Raw genomic sequence first — 17,634 nt, forward strand, 5'->3', positions numbered from 1 at the left:
TTCATGACAATTCTGAAGTCTGTTTTCCTAAACAAGCTGTCAGAGAATTGGAGTGAAATCGATATGATGCCAATTAGGGGTTTGTCATTAAGACATTCATCTCATTCTATTAGGGGACACGTATTTAACACATGCGGTTGGACTTTTAGGATTTTGGTGACAGGAAATCGATTATTTACTTCATCTAAAACTAAAATGTGAATTATTTGGTACATTTGTTATTGGCTGTACCACCAAGTTACGAGACGCGTTCCTCACCTGCACGGCCACCACAGACAAGACCTCAACAGAGATTCGATTAAACTCATCAAAGCAGCCCCAGGCTCCGGTCTGTGACAGACCCTTGTAGATGTTTCCACAGGACTGGAAGAGACAATGAGAGACGGAGGTGTTGCATTATGAAGGGAACCTATGCGGACCGCGATACCCAAGCTTCAAGCCTGTCAGATGAGTTACCTTGTAGTCCATTTGTTCGGAGCAGTTGAAGACATACACCATAATTCCAAGGGCTCGGCCCAAGTCCTTGGTGGTTTCGGTTTTTCCAGTGCCAGCTGGTCCCGCAGGGGCTCCACTCATGGTGAGATGGAGGGACTGGGTCAGGGTGATGTAACATCTGGTGGGGCAAAGAGCTGTAAGTTTCAAACACAAGAGGTTTTCCATAGCATTGTCCCAATGGTGTGTGATAAATTGGAGCTCTAGCCCACCTTCTGAGGCAATGGGACTCCTCTTTACTGTTTTTTTTTTAAATGATAAGTTTACCTTGGAAAAAAAAAAAAAACAACAGAGCCGTGGTAGTTCATTGAGAACTACAAGCCGGCAACTGCAAAGGATGTCGGTATTTGTAGTTGAGTCATTGAGCGGAGCCCCACACAGCCACGCTCTTTCCAAAAGTGGCAGCTGGTACAGGGAACTTCTCCCCACACTGCTGTCACACAGAGGGTTCTGATTGTGATATGTTCCACCCTAAAAAGAGTGGAACATGCAACACAAGGGTAGGCAACCTTTCAGAGGTTGAGATCTACCTGGACAACATGGAGGAAATCAAAGATCCCCAGGTAAGGGGGGGGGGTGTGCCTGCTCTCCTTCACATAACCCTCCACTGTAGTGTTCTCTGCTCCCCCCCTTCTCATAGCACTGTCTTCTGCCCCCCTTTACATGACCCCCCCCACTGTAGTGCCCTGCGCCCCCCATAGAAGTGTCCTTTGCCCCCCTTCACATCACCCCCGCTGTAGTGTCCTCTGCCCCCCATACCAGTGTTCTGTGTCCCCCTTCACATCACCCCCCCCCCCTGCTGTAGTGTCATCTGCCTGTCCCTTTTCCCTCTCTCTATAGCAGTGTCCTCTGACCCCCCCCCTACCAGTGTCCTCTGCCCTCCCAAAGCAATGTCCTCTGACCCCCCCCCCCATACCAGTGTCCTCTGCCCTCCCAAAGCAATGTCCTCTGACCCCCCCCCCCCCCCATACCAGTGTCCTCTGCCCTCCCAAAGCAATGTCCTCTGACCCCCCCCCCCCATACCAGTGTCCTCTGCCCTCCCAAAGCAATGTCCTCTGACACCCCCCCCCCCCATACCAGTGTCCTCTGCCATCCCAAAGCAGTGTCCTGTGTCCCCCTCTTAGTGGTGTCCTCTGCCCCCCTCAACATCACCCCCCCAGTGTCCTCAACCCCCCCATTCAGTGTCCTCTGCACCGCTCCGAAAACATCTGTCATCTGTCCCTTCATACACCCCCTCCCCACTGTAGTTTCCTCTGTCCCCCCATCCCGCACACAGGCAGTGTAGGTAGTAGTCTCCTATTATATTTACATTGGTGAACACCGAGCAGATCGGAGAGCAGGAGCTGTCACAGTACTGGATGGAGGGCGGGAGCTTCCGGAGTTAACTTTTCACATGAACAAGCTGGTGATTGGTTGCTAGGACCATCCAGCTTTCTAGCAACCAATCACTTGCTGGTTAATGCGAACAGTTAACTCCGGCAGCTCTAGTACGGTGATCTGTCCCGCTCTCGGAGGCTGAAGAAGCAGAATGGCCGGCAATACAGTGCTGTGTTCCCAATCTACCTGCCGGCTGTCCGCTGTCGGCTGTTATGCCCCGTACACACGATCGGACTTTCCAAAAAACAAAACCGTTATTTTTTTGTTCGAAAGGTTGTTGGCTTCAACTTGTCTTGCCTACCCACGGTCACAAAAATGTTGGCCAACAATTACAAACGTGGGAACGTACAAGACATACGTGATATCTCCACTACGAACGCTGGTTATATCTCCGGCTCGTACTTGATTCCGAGCATGCGTGGACTTTTGTCCGATGGACTTGTGTACACACGATCGGAAAGTCCGACAACAAGCATTTGTTGGCGGAAAATTTGAGAACCTGCTAGCCAACATTTGTTGGCAGAAAGTCCGCCAACAGATGTCCGATGGAGCGTACACAATACACACGGTCGGACTTTCCGCCAACAAGCTCACATCCAACATTTGTTGTCGGAAAATCCGATCGTGTGTACGGGGGATTCGATCAGGATTGACAGCTTGCCGACCCCCCAATGTAACATGTTCCCGAAGGGGAACTTATCCTTTAAAGTGTATCCACAAAGATAAAAGTCACCTTCCACGGCGGATGAGGGGCACCGCACGGAAAATACCGTAGTTGGTTCTCTCTTGGAAACCACCCACCAACAAAACCGATGGGAATGTTTGCATAAATTATAAAAACCACCATGCAAAGCAAACAGATTTTCCTTTTTTTACGACCCTTATAGAAGAGACGCACTACTTGGAACAAGTCCATCCAACCAAACGACTCCAACCGCTTTGTCTCCACGAGGGATATTGGAATGCGATTTTATGGTGTAAGCTCCGCCGAGCAGCTGTCTATAGAGAGCTGGCCCTTCATTCCCGCACAGCTCAGCCATCTATAAAAAGGGAACGCCGCGTTCGGCGGTGCTGGCGCCGTGTCACCCACCTATCTGTTAGAGGCGTGATAACCAGCCGAGGAGTGTTGCCAAGATATTCGTAGGAGTAGATGAACTGAGCGTCACAGATGTTGGCGAAGCAGTGCTTGCGGTCGTCGTCCCAGCGGTGCCGGAGCTGAGACAGCCACACAAAGGCTTGGGCATTGTCCACCTGTGAAATGAGGACAAGCGTCAGGAAAATCAAACCACCCGTGTGCCATTGGGTTAACCCTTCCCTGTACCCCAAACGGACCCTGCAGTTACCTTTTCTGATGACTACATTTCATTATTTCCGTCTTACAAGTTTTATAAACCTTTTGCATTATGTAGGCAGGGCTGGGACAAGGGGCGGGCAGGAGGGGAACCGTTTCATCATGTGAGGTGCAGGGGCACCACTAGGAGATTGGGGGGGGGGGGGGATTTGTGTTGGGGGAGGGACAGGAGGTAAGAATTGTTCTAGGAGGGGGCATTTGGGGAGAGGTGCTAGGAGTGGTGATTTGGGGGGGGGGTCTAGGAAAGAAGAAGCAGCAGACTGATGAGCTTGCCTCTCCGGCTCTCTCCCGCTATCAGTATGCACCTACAGAGGCGGCTCTAGGTTTTGTGAGGCCTTAGGCGAAACTTACACATGAGGCCCCAATCACGCCCATAATGGGAAAAAAGGAGGCAGGTGCGGAGAGGTCGAGTGAGCAGCTGTGGTTCCCACATGGACATGCAGCCCGCATGCATTGGAGCTGGGTGCTGTCATCCAACCGCTGCCACCACCTAGAGGACTCTACTGTCCCACTCCCCGCACTTGACAGCATCAGTGATTGATCACAGGCAAATTAGGGGGCCATGAGGCCCTTGTGACTGGGGGGCCTTAGGCGATTGCCTAATTTGCCTAATTAGAGAGCTGCCTCTGTGCACCTATGTTAGCATATAAGCACTGTAGCATAATCGATTGGCTTCTTGTGCTGATCCTCCCTCCCCCCGTCTGAACTCTGCTGTACGGGGGCTACAGGTGGCTGATACCTGGTCAAATTCATGAACCTTTACTGCTTTCATTCAAAAAATACCTTTACTGATTTAATAATTAATAAAGAGCTTTATTAAAATGTGTCCTTTAATATCTGTCTGATATTCATCTATTCATCAATTACTGAATTGTCCACTTAGGAGATAAAGGAAAGTACAACGTTTTCCCAAGATTTACACAAGTTGCTCCCAGAATTCACATATTTTAACCAATTTCAATCAAAAACGTGTAAATTTATGTAAAAGTTTATTTAAAAAAAATAAACACAAATGTAAAATGTGCTACAGTGTCTTGAAAAAGTATTCATACCCCTTGACATTCCCCACATCTTGTCATGTTACAACCAAAAACGTAAATGTATTTTATTGGGATTTTATGTGATACCAACACAAAGTGTCACATAATTGTGAAGTGGAAGGAAAATGATACAAATATGTGAAAAGTGTGGGGGAGGGGCATTTATATGACGTCCCCTTTACTCAGATACCCCTAACTAAAATCTAGGGCAACCAAATGCCTTCAGAAGTCACCTAATTAGTAAATAGAGCCCACCTGTGTGTCATTTAATCTCAGTATAAATACTACTGTTCTGTGAAGCCCTCAGAGAATTATTAGAGAACCTTAGTGAACAAACAGCATCATGAAGGCCAAGGAACACACCAGGCAGGTCAGGGATAAAGTTGGGGAGAAGTATAAAGCAGGGTCGGGTTATAATAAAATCTCCCAAGCTTTGACCATCTCACGGAGCTCTGTTCAATCCATCATCGGAAAATGGAAAGAGTATGGCACAACCGCAAACCTACCAAGACATGGCCGTCCACCTAAACTGACCGGGCCGGGCAAGGAGAGCATTCATCAGAGAAGAGCCAAGAGGTCCATGGTAACTCTGGAGGAGCTGCAGAGATCCACAGCTCAGGGGGGAGAATCTGTCCACAGGACAACTATTAGTCGTCTCTCCACAAATCTGCCCTTTATGGAAGAGTGACAAGAAGAAAGACATTGGAGAAAGAAAGTCATAAGAAGTCCTGTTTGTAGTTTGTGAGAAGCCATGTGGGGGAGGGGGCAGCAAACATGTGGAAGAAGGTGATCTGGTCAGAGGAGACCAAAATTCTACTTTATGGCCTAAAAGTAAAACGCTATGTGTGGGGAAAACTAACACCGCCCATCCCCCGAACACACCATCCCCACCGTGAGACATGGTGGTGGCAGCATCATGTGGTGGGGATGGTTTTCTTCAGCAGGGACAGGGAAGCTGGTCAGAGTTGATGGGAAGATGGATGGAGACAAATACAGGACAATCTTAGAAGAAAACCTGTTAGAGTCGGCAGAAGACTTGAGACCGGGGCGGAGGTTCCCCTTCCAGCAGGACAACGACCCGAAACATCCAGCCAGAGCTACAATGGAATGGTTTACATCAAAGCATATTCATGGGTTAGAATGGCCCAGTCACAGTCCAGACCTAAATCCCATTGAGAATCTGTGGCCAGACTTGAAAATTGCTGATCACAGACGCTCTCCATCCAATCTGACAGAGCTTGAGATATTCTACAAAGAAGAAGAATGGGCAGAAATGTCCTCTCTAGATGGGCAAAGCTGGTAGAGACACCCCCAAAAAGACTTGTAGAGAAAGGGGGTTCTACAAAGTTTTGACTCCGGGGGGCGCCATACAAATGCCCCTCCCCCACACTTTTCACATATTTATTTGTATCATTTATCATTTTCCTTCCACTTCACAATTATGTGACACTTTGTGTTGGTCCATCACATAAAATCCCAATAAAATACATTTATGGTTTTGGTTGTAACAAATTGTGGGAAATTTCAAGGGGTATGAATACTTTTTCAAGGCACTGTAAATATGTGAATTTAATGTGGGTTTCCCCGCATCCAATTCGCATGAAATGCGGGTGTGACCGGCTCTCGATGGATCCTGTTTACCCATGTCCAGGGTGGCTGGGATCCGGCTTGCACAAGGGTTCTGTGCATCTTTGGGTCTGGTTTTCGGTGAGAATTCAGGGTAAAATTTGGGCCCGAATCCCACCTGAACGGGTGAACAGAAACACGAAGGACCCCCAGCACCAACCCACGGCTATATATGTGTGAATCCAGTCTTAAAGTAAAATAATAAACTTAAATCAGCCAATAGCGTTCACCTTCTGCTGGATCATCTTGGAGACGACGTCACGAGCGTGCACATCGATTGTACAGATGGTCATGATCTTCTGTCGCTCTCCCTTGGAAAGTTGCCCGATCAGCATGGTGATGAGTGTGTTCAGCTGGCCGACCTGCTTCTTGTAGTACTCCTTCATGGCGTTCTCATAGCCTTCTTCTAACCGGGTGAAGGAGATGCCGACCTCCGTGGTCCACCAAATCTGTGTGCAGGTGAGGGCGACCTGGAGAGGGAACGGGGAGTCCACAGGTTGGATTATTGTGTAATTAGCACCTGAATGACTTTCTGTCCTACAACTGCTGTAAGGCCTATAGAACCGTGGGTTGGGTGTACGATCATCGACCTGTCTGATCACTATGCCCCCCAGGAAAAAGATAACAATTGAGGAAAATTCTAAATAAAATGGCTGTGTGTGTGTGTGCAGGATGACGTCACTGTCCATAGCTCCGCCCCCGATGTGTTTCATCATTCGACATCTTCAGGGATTGCTCCCCAAAGACGCAAAATGACGGAACGAGTCTGAGGGAGCTGCGGACAGCGACATCATCCTAGACCTGTGTAGCATTGAGTTAGCTGGGGAAGTTGGCAGCTGTACAGGAGCAAGCGTAATACCAGTGTGCTGGGGGCAGCACGTCTACAGCGAGTATGTATTTGTTTTTAAGTATTTTTTGGCAACCCTTGACTTTTTCCCTTTGGTCCACGTGTTAGGAGTTTTATGCTGAGGAACAGCGAGGTGTGATGGAACCACCTGCATTAAATCCATGTGTTGGAAACATAAAAGAAAGCTGGGTCTTCCTTACAGGTTGAGAAAAGCTGTTCTAATATATTTCATCTTGCATTGGAGCCATTCCCTTCCTGTTGTGCCATTGGCACAGGAAATGAAGGGAAATCTCTGCAATGAAACACAAGGACAGCGAAAAAAAAAACCTTCATTACTATAACCAGGGCTTTTATTTTCAGCGGCAACGCAGTTCTGCCACCTTTGGCACTGAATGTATGTAATGGCAAGGGGTGCTGGGGTGTGCTGGAGGGTCTCTTGCTGACTGCTTGGGATCTGTTATCTCTGGAGGGGATCTATTGATGCTAGTGGGGGATATTTCTTGTTGGGAGGGATCTACTATTGAGGGAGGAGTCTATTGATGCTGGCTGCTGGGAGATCTATTGTTGCTGGGTGGAGGTATTGTTTTTCAGAAGAAGGTATATTGGTGCTGGGGGGGATCTATTGTTTCTGAGGGAGATCTGTTGCTGGTGAGGATCTATTTTTTTGTTGGGGGGGGGGGGGAGCTATTGCTGTTGGCTGCAGGAAATTTATTTTACTGTTTTCCTTGTTATCATTAACAAATGACATACATGGCACCTCTAAATTATACTTGGTTCTGTATTTTCCAAAAGCTGTGATACTGGGAGGTGGATAGAGGGGGGAACCAAGGGGCGGTGCTCAAAGGTGGGTAGAGGGTGGAACCAAGGGACGGTGCTCAAAGGTGGGTAGGGGGTGGAACCAAGGGACGGTGCTCAGAGGTGGGTAGAGGGTGGAACCAAGGGACGGTGATCAGAGGTGGGTAGGGGGTGGAACCAAGGGACGAGGCTCAGAGGTGGGTAGAGGGTGGAACCAAGGAACGGTGATCAGAGGTGGGTAGAGGGTGGAACCAAGGGACGACGCTCAGAGGTGGGTAGAGGGTGGAACCAAGGAACGGTGATCAGAGGTGGGTAGGGGGTGGAACCAAGGGATGGTGCTCAGAGGTGGGTAAGGGGTGGAGCCAAGGGACGGTGCATAGAGGTGGGTAGAGGTTGGAACCAAGGGACCGTGCTCAGGGGTAGAACCAAGGGACCGTGCTCGGAGCTGGGTAGGGGGTGAAACCAAGGGACCGTGCTCAGGGGTGGAACCAAGGGACGTTGCTCAGAGGTGGGTAGGGGGTGGAACCAAGGGACACTGCTTAGGGGTGGTTAGGCTAGTGGTACCAAGGGACGGTGCTCAGAGGTGGGTAGAGGTTGGAACCAAGGGACACTGCTTAGGGGTGGTTAGGGTAGTAGTACCAAGGGACGGTGCTCAGAGGTGGGTAGGGGGTGTAACCAAGGGACAATGCTCAGAGGTGGTTAGGGGGTGTAACCAAGGGACAGTGCTCAGAGGTGGGTAGGGGGTGGAACCAAAGGACTGTGCTCAGAGGTGGGTAGGGGGTGGAACCAAGGGACAGTGCTCAGGGGTAGAACCAAGAGACGTTGCTCAGAGGTGGGTAGGGGGTGGAACCAAGGGACGGTGCTCAGAGGTGGGTAGGGGGTGGAACCAAGAGACGGTGCTCAGAGGCGGGTAAAGGGTGGAACCAAGGGACGGTGCTCAGAGGCGGGTAGAGGGTGGAACCAAGGGATGGTGCTCAGAGGTGGGTAGGGGGTGGAACCAAGGGACGGTGCTCAGAGGCGGGTAGAGGGTGGAACCAAGGGATGGTGCTCAGAGGTGGGTAGGGGGTGGAACCAAGGGACTATGCTCAGGGGTGGAACCAAGGGACGGTGCTCAGAGGTGAGTAGGGGGTGGAAAAAAGGGGTGACTCAGAAGGGAGGAGTACCTGCACCTACTCTCTGAGAAAAAAAAGCTCTGATTATAACTAGAAAAAAAGTTTTACTTTCAGATATCCTTAAATTTAAAAAAAAATGTATCCCATCTTTGTTCCAAAAGACAGAACAACAAACCACCACATGCGTTGGGAATTACATCTGTGTGTGATATATGACCCAATGAGGTGCAATTCCCAGAGCTGGGCGCAGTCTTGGAGTGTAATTCAGACATTGGGTAAACATGTGACTATGTGATCCTGCTGGAGGTAGCTGCGTGACCATCGTGCAGAACACAGAATGGAATCTTATGTCTTCCAGCTCTAACTGCCGTCTCGCTGGTGCCCCCACCTGGGCAGGGTAGTCAAACAACCACTGTTCTCGCGGCTTCTCTTCATACGCAGTGACAGCCTCCGTCATCTCATGCCGTACGGTGTCTCTCATGCTGTCCAGTACACGATTCAGCCAGATTTCAACCTGAGGAGGAACATTCAGTGTTACAGAAACGTGACCAATGAAGACCTGGAGGACGTGACACATAAATCTGTCTGTCCAATCAGCTCAGCTTCAACTATTACTATGCTGATAGACTCAAACTTCAAATAAACCGCAGAAACACGGGGACAGCCAATGCCGACTTCCTTCTAAAAAACCCAATTACTTGGCAGCCATGCTCCTTATCTAAATACATCATCAAGAATGGTCTGCGTCTGCCTGGTTTCATTCATGACAGTCTTGAAAAAAGTCCTTTCCGCTAAAGCCCAGGCCACCCCTTGTCCACCATCTTCACACCCACCTGGCACAGGCCACCCCTGTCCCTGGTCCCCACACCAACCTGGCCCAGGCAATCCCTGTTCCTGGTCCCAACACCAACCTGGCCCAGGCAATCCCTATTCCTGGTCCCAACACCCACCTGGCACAGGCCACCCCTGTCCCTGGTCCCCACACCAACCTGGCCCAGGCAATCCCTGTTCCTGGTCCCCACACCAACCTGGCCCAGGCAATCCCTGTTCCTGGTCCCAACACCAACCTGGCCCAGGCAATCCCTATTCCTGGTCCCAACACCCACCTGGCACAGGCCACCCCTGTCCCTGGTCCCCACACCAACCTGGCCCAGGCAATCCCTGTTCCTGGTCCCAACACCAACCTGGCCCAGGCAATCCCTGTTCCTGGTCCCCACACCAACCTGGCCCAGGCAATCCCTGTTCCTGGTCCCAACACCAACCTGGCCCAGGCAATCCCTATTCCTGGTCCCAACACCCACCTGGCACAGGCCACCCCTGTCTCTGGTCCCCACACCCACCTGGCTCAGGCAATCCCTGTTCCTGGTCCCCACACCCACCTGGCCCAGGCCACCCCTGTTCCTGGTCCCCACACCCACCTGGCCCAGGCCACCCTGTTTTTGGTCCCCACACCCACCAGGCACAGGCCACCCTTGCCCCTGGTCCCCACACTCACCTGGCCCAGGCCACCCTGTTCCTGGTCCCCACACCCACCTGGCCCAGGCCACCCTGTTCCTGGTCCCCACACCCACCTGGCCCAGGCCACCCTGTTCCTGGTCCCCACACCCACCAGGCACAGGCCACCCTGTTCCTGGTCCCCACACCCACCTGGCACAGGCCACATTTGTCCCTGGTCCCCACACCCACCTGGCCCAGGCCACCCTGTTCCTGGTCCCCACACCCACCTGGCCCAGGCCACCCTTGTCCCTGGTCCCCACACCCACCTGGCCCAGGCCACCCTGTTCCTGGTCCCCACACCCACCAGGCAGAGGCCACCCTGTTCCTGGTCCCCACACCCACCTGGCACAGGCCACATTTGTCCCTGGTCCCCACACCCACCTGGCCCAGGCCACCCTGTTCCTGGTCCCCACACCCACCTGGCCCAGGCCACCCTTGTCCCTGGTCCCCACACCCACCTGGCACAGGCCACATTTGTCCCTGGTCCCCACACCCACCAGGCACAGGCCACATTTGTCCCTGGTCCCCACACCCACCAGGCACAGGCCACATTTGTCCCTGGTTCCAACACCCACCTGACCACTGCAGTCACAGGGCTCATTGAACGTGACATATTCATCTTCCTTGCTGTACATGCCCAGCGCAATCTTTGGGTCGCTGTCTTTGAAGTTCATTTTGGCCATGTTGTCAAACAATTTGGACAAATGACGCATCACCTGTGACAAAGCAGATCCGTTACTGGAGAATGAATGTGAACAACGTGTTCCCTGTCAGTGTACGAGCCAGTGGAGGCTTCGGTGTGAAATAAACATAGAAATAAAAAAATCAGAAATCAGACAAAACACAGAGGTTTCTGGTGTACCCACCAGCAGAACAAAGGGATGGGCGCCATTTTTTACCTGTAGAGATTCGGTCATCAGTAACTTCTCATTCCCTGGGCTGCATTTTTTAAAGCCGAACTCCAGATATATTGAAACATTTTGCTAAATGACCTCTTTAAATTAGCCAAACAAACTTTTTTTTTAAATTTCTCTTCATTGTATTGTTATTGTATAGTATTGTTCCCTCTGGATCCTGCCAGTGCCGCTGTAAAGCCTTTATTTCCTGGGGAGGGGTGACAACACTCTTGAATTGCAGCAGCGTTGTCACTCCTCTCCTCAAGCATCTTCTGGTCTGATCCAGCAATGCCTATCCCCATAGAAAAGTGGTATGATCCAGCAATGCCTATCCCCATAGAAAAGTGGTATGATCCAGTAATGCCTATCCCCATACAAAAGTGGTATGATCCAGCAATGCCTATCCCCATAGAAAAGTGGTATGATCCAGCAATGCCTATCCCCATACAAAAGTGGTATGATCCAGTAATGCCTATCCCCATACAAAAGTGGTATGATCCAGCAATGCCTATCCCCATACAAAAGTGGTATGATCCAGCAATGCCTATCCCCACACAAAAGTGGTCTGATCCATCATCTTCTATTCCCATACCTCATACTGGCACCATTTATAGATGTTTCAGCCAGGAGGAATGGAATTTGTCCGGGGAGGTTTGCGCCTACTTGCTTATATACAAAGAACTTAAAATATGGGTATTTAAATGGTGATAGCTTACAAAATGTGTGTGGGGAGTGTCAGAGCAATGGGGAGGCAAGATTTAACAGATGGGTTTGTGTAGCCTTTTCTTCACTTTAAATGGCCAGTTCATAAATGGCTGCCTTCACCAGGTGGACAAGACCTAAAAAGGTAGCCCGACACTTTGCTCAGTCAAGGCAAACTTCTCTTAGAAACTCACCTTTATCACATCTCCCCGCAACTCTGTTTGTCCATCAGAGTTAAGGGTCCAAATCCTGTATAAGCTCTGTGTTAGACAATGTAGGAAAGGGGTGTCAAACTCGCTTTCATCTCGGGCCACATCAGCTGTATCGTTGCCCTCAAAGGGCCAGTTGTATTTGGGTGCACTACATATATAGTTGGGTTTGGGAGTGTGTTATGTACAGAGTGCAGAGTTCAGGAGTGCGCTATGTACAGAGTGCAGAGTTCAGGAGTGCGCTATGTACAGAGGGCAGAGTTCAGGAGTGCGCTATGTACAGAGGGCAGAGTTCAGGAGTGCGCTATGTACAGAGGGCAGAGTTCAGGAGTGCGCTATGTACAGAGGGCAGAGTTCAGGAGTGCGCTATGTACAGAGGGCAGAGTTCAGGAGTGCGCTATGTACAGAGGGCAGAGTTCAGGAGTGCGCTATGTACAGTGTACAGAGTTCAGGAGTGCGCTATGTACAGTGTACAGAGTTCAGGAGTGCGCTATGTACAGAGGGCAGAGTTCAGGAGTGCACTATGTACAGAGGGCAGAGTTCAGGAGTGCACTATGTACAGAGGGCAGAGTTCAGGAGTGCACTATGTACAGAGGGCAGAGTTCAGGAGTGCACTATGCCTGATGAAGGAGCACGCATGCTCCGAACGCGTGCAACGTAAACCACAACGAAACGTCATCGCAGTGCGCCCCTCAACATAACAACGAACGGACGAACGGACCTCCCTGACGCTGTTACACCAAGCCGTGCGACGCTGGGAACCACCGGCGCCACCGGACGAGAGATACAGCCGAACGAGTTACCGCTTCTCCTCGAGAGCCCTGCGATGCCCTCTAGATACATGATGTGCCTGAAACCTTCTGGTAGAGTGTGAGTGCATAACTTCACAAATTAAATGTCTTTGATTCAACAATACTGCACTTAGATTGGCGCTGTTTTTTCTTCTGTTTACTATGTACAGAGTGCAGAGTTCAGGAGTGCGCTATGTACACAGGGTAGAGTTCAGGGGTGCACTATGTACAGAGGGCAGAGTTCAGGAGTGCACTATGTACAGTGTGCAGAGTTCAGGAGTGCACTATGTACAGAGGGCAGAGTTCAGGAGTGCGCTATGTACAGAGTGCAGAGTTCAGGAGTGCGCTATGTACAGAGGGTAGAGTTCAGGGGTGCACTATGTACAGAGGGCAGAGTTCAGGGGTGCACTATGTACAGAGGGCAGAGTTCAGGGGTGCACTATGTACAGAGGGCAGAGTTCAGGAGTGCGCTATGTACAGAGGGCAGAGTTCAGGGGTGTGCTATGTACAGTGTTCAGAGTTCAGGGGTGCGCTATGTACAGAGGGCAAAGTTCAGGGCTGCACTATGTACAGAGGGCAGAGTTCAGGGGTGCGCTATGTACAGTGTGCAGAGTTCAGGGGTGTGCTATGTACAGTGTTCAGAGTTCAGGGGTGCGCTATGTACAGAGGGCAAAGTTCAGGGCTGCACTATGTACAGAGGGCAGAGTTCAGGGGTGCGCTATGTACAGTGTGCAGAGTTCAGGGGTGCGCTATGTCCAGTGTGCAGAGTTCAGGTGTGCGCTATGTACAGAGGGCAGAGTTCAGGTGTGCGCTATGTACAGAGGGCAGAGTTCAGGAGTGCGCTATGTACAGTGTGCAGAGTTCAGGGGTGCACTATGTACAGAGGGCAGAGTTCAGGAGTGCGCTATGTACAGTGTGCAGAGTTCAGGGGTGCACTATGTACAGAGGGCAGCGTTCAGGGGTGCACTATGTACAAGAGGGCAGGGTTCAGGGGTGCACTATGTACAGAGGGCAGAGTTCAGGGGTGCACTATGTACAGAGGGCAGCGTTCAGGGGTGCACTATGTACAAGAGGGCAGGGTTCAGGGGTGCACTATGTACAGAGGGCAGAGTTCAGGAGTGCGCTATGTACAGTGTACAGAGTTCAGGAGTGCGCTATGTACAGTGTACAGAGTTCAGGAGTGCGCTATGTACAGTGTACAGAGTTCAGGAGTGCGCTATGTACAGTGTACAGAGTTCAGGAGTGCGCTATGTACAGTGTACAGAGTTCAGGAGTGCGCTATGTACAGTGTACAGAGTTCAGGAGTGCGCTATGTACAGAGTGCAGAGTTCAGGAGTGCGCTATGTACAGAGGGCAGAGTTCAGGAGTGCGCTATGTACAGAGGGCAGAGTTCAGGAGTGCGCTATGTACAGAGGGCAGAGTTCAGGAGTGCGCTATGTACAGAGGGCAGAGTTCAGGAGTGCGCTATGTACAGAGGGTAGAGTTCAGGGGTGCACTATGTACAGAGGGCAGAGTTCAGGGGTGCACTATGTACAGAGGGCAGAGTTCAGGGGTGCACTATGTACAGAGGGCAGAGTTCAGGGGTGTGCTATGTACAGTGTTCAGAGTTCAGGGGTGCGCTATGTACAGAGGGCAAAGTTCAGGGCTGCACTATGTACAGAGGGCAGAGTTCAGCGGTGCGCTATGTACAGTGTGCAGAGTTCAGGGGTGCGCTATGTCCAGTGTGCAGAGTTCAGGTGTGCGCTATGTACAGAGGGCAGAGTTCAGGGGTGCACTATGTACAGAGGGCAGAGTTCAGGTGTGCGCTATGTACAGAGGGCAGAGTTCAGGTGTGCGCTATGTACAGTGTGCAGAGTTCAGGAGTGCGCTATGTACAGTGTGCAGAGTTCAGGGGTGCGCTATGTACAGAGGGCAGAGTTCAGGGGTGCACTATGTACAGAGGGCAAAGTTCAGGGCTGCACTATGTACAGAGGGCAGAGTTCAGCGGTGCGCTATGTACAGTGTGCAGAGTTCAAGGGTGCGCTATGTCCAGTGTGCAGAGTTCAGGTGTGCGCTATGTACAGAGGGCAGAGTTCAGGGGTGCACTATGTACAGAGGGCAGAGTTCAGGTGTGCGCTATGTACAGAGGGCAGAGTTCAGGTGTGCGCTATGTACAGAGGGCAGAGTTCAGGAGTGCGCTATGTACAGTGTGCAGAGTTCAGGAGTGCGCTATGTACAGAGGGTAGAGTTCAGGGGTGCGCTATGTACAGAGGGCAGAGTTCAGGGGTGCACTATGTACAGAGGGCAGAGTTCAGGGGTGCACTATGTACAGAGGGCAGAGTTCAGGGGTGTGCTATGTACAGTGTTCAGAGTTCAGGGGTGCGCTATGTACAGAGGGCAAAGTTCAGGGCTGCACTATGTACAGAGGGCAGAGTTCAGCGGTGCGCTATGTACAGTGTGCAGAGTTCAGGGGTGCGCTATGTCCAGTGTGCAGAGTTCAGGTGTGCGCTATGTACAGAGGGCAGAGTTCAGGGGTGCACTATGTACAGAGGGCAGAGTTCAGGTGTGCGCTATGTACAGAGGGCAGAGTTCAGGTGTGCGCTATGTACAGAGGGCAGAGTTCAGGGGTGCACTATGTACAAGAGGGCAGGGTTCAGGGGTGCACTATGTACAAGAGGGCAAGGTTCAGGGGTGCACTATGTACAGAGGGCAGAGTTCAGGGGTGCACTATGTACAGAGGGCAGAGTTCAGGAGTGCGCTATGTACAGTGTACAGAGTTCAGGAGTGCGCTATGTACAGTGTACAGAGTTCAGGAGTGCGCTATGTCTAGTGTACAGCGTTCAGGAGTGCGCTATGTACAGAGGGCAGAGTTCAGGAGTGCACTATGTACAGAGGGCAGAGTTCAGGAGTGCGCTATGTACAGAGGGCAGAGTTCAGGAGTGTGCTATGTACAGAGTGCAGAGTTCAGGAGTGCGCTATGTACAGAGTGCAGAGTTCAGGAGTGCGCTATGTACAGAGTGCAGAGTTCAGGAGTGCGCTATGTACAGAGGGTAGAGTTCAGGGGTGCACTATGTACAGAGGGCAGAGTTCAGGGGTGCACTATGTACAGAGGGCAAAGTTCAGGGGTGCACTATGTACAGAGGGCAGAGTTCAGGGGTGTGCTATGTACAGTGTTCAGAGTTCAGGGGTGCGCTATGTACAGAGGGCAAAGTTCAGGGCTGCACTATGTACAGAGGGCAGAGTTCAGCGGTGCGCTATGTACAGTGTGCAGAGTTCAGGGGTGCGCTATGTCCAGTGTGCAGAGTTCAGGTGTGCGCTATGTACAGAGGGCAGAGTTCAGGGGTGCACTATGTACAGAGGGCAGAGTTCAGGTGTGCGCTATGTACAGAGGGCAGAGTTCAGGTGTGCGCTATGTACAGAGGGCAGAGTTCAGGAGTGCGCTATGTACAGTGTGCAGAGTTCAGGGGTGCACTATGTACAGAGGGCAGCGTTCAGGGGTGCACTATGTACAAGAGGGCAGGGTTCAGGGGTGCACTATGTACAGAGGGCAGAGTTCAGGGGTGCACTATGTACAGAGGGCAGCGTTCAGGGGTGCACTATGTACAGAGGGCAGGGTTCAGGGGTGCACTATGTACAGAGGGCAAAGTTCAGGGCTGCACTATGTACAGAGGGCAGAGTTCAGCGGTGCGCTATGTCCAGTGTGCAGAGTTCAGGGGTGCGCTATGTACAGAGGGCAGAGTTCAGGGGTGCACTATGTACAGAGGGCAGAGTTCAGGTGTGCGCTATGTACAGAGGGCAGAGTTCAGGTGTGCGCTATGTACAGAGGGCAGAGTTCAGGAGTGCGCTATGTACAGTGTGCAGAGTTCAGGAGTGCGCTATGTACAGAGGGTAGAGTTCAGGGGTGCGCTATGTACAGAGGGCAGAGTTCAGGGGTGCACTATGTACAGAGGGCAGAGTTCAGGGGTGCACTATGTACAGAGGGCAGAGTTCAGGGGTGTGCTATGTACAGTGTTCAGAGTTCAGGGGTGCGCTATGTACAGAGGGCAAAGTTCAGGGCTGCACTATGTACAGAGGGCAGAGTTCAGCGGTGCGCTATGTACAGTGTGCAGAGTTCAGGGGTGCGCTATGTCCAGTGTGCAGAGTTCAGGTGTGCGCTATGTACAGAGGGCAGAGTTCAGGGGTGCACTATGTACAGAGGGCAGAGTTCAGGTGTGCGCTATGTACAGAGGGCAGAGTTCAGGTGTGCGCTATGTACAGAGGGCAGAGTTCAGGGGTGCACTATGTACAAGAGGGCAGGGTTCAGGAGTGCACTATGTACAGAGGGCAGAGTTCAGGGGTGCACTATGTACAGAGGGCAGAGTTCAGGAGTGCGCTATGTACAGTGTACAGAGTTCAGGAGTGCGCTATGTACAGTGTACAGAGTTCAGGAGTGCGCTATGTACAGAGGGCAGAGTTCAGGAGTGCACTATGTACAGAGGGCAGAGTTCAGGAGTGCGCTATGTACAGAGGGCAGAGTTCAGGAGTGTGCTATGTACAGAGTGCAGAGTTCAGGAGTGCGCTATGTACAGAGTGCAGAGTTCAGGAGTGCGCTATGTACAGAGGGTAGAGTTCAGGGGTGCACTATGTACAGAGGGCAGAGTTCAGGGGTGCACTATGTACAGAGGGCAGAGTTCAGGGGTGCACTATGTACAGAGGGCAGAGTTCAGGGGTGTGCTATGTACAGTGTTCAGAGTTCAGGGGTGCGCTATGTACAGAGGGCAAAGTTCAGGGCTACACTATGTACAGAGGGCAGAGTTCAGCGGTGCGCTATGTACAGTGTGCAGAGTTCAGGGGTGCGCTATGTCCAGTGTGCAGAGTTCAGGTGTGCGCTATGTACAGAGGGCAGAGTTCAGGGGTGCACTATGTACAGAGGGCAGAGTT

General features: G+C 51.4%; 1 protein-coding gene across 1 annotated transcript in view; it reads right to left on the bottom strand.

The window, feature by feature from the left end:
- LOC143934988 (dynein axonemal heavy chain 9-like) overlaps positions 1–17,634 on the bottom strand; it is a 301,551-nt gene that overhangs the window by 168,972 nt on the left and 114,945 nt on the right. The window contains 6 exon segments of the mRNA XM_077458539.1: positions 259–363; positions 457–613; positions 2,960–3,120; positions 6,117–6,356; positions 9,029–9,154; positions 10,713–10,853. Of these exon segments, the coding sequence (XP_077314665.1) occupies positions 259–363; positions 457–613; positions 2,960–3,120; positions 6,117–6,356; positions 9,029–9,154; positions 10,713–10,853 (930 nt within the window).

The sequence above is a fragment of the Lithobates pipiens genome, unplaced genomic scaffold (genome assembly GCF_037356315.1).
Source record: "Lithobates pipiens isolate NorthernLeopardFrog02 unplaced genomic scaffold, aLitPip1_a1.2 Scaffold_28, whole genome shotgun sequence".
In the NCBI taxonomy this organism is placed as follows: domain Eukaryota; kingdom Metazoa; phylum Chordata; class Amphibia; order Anura; family Ranidae; genus Lithobates; species Lithobates pipiens.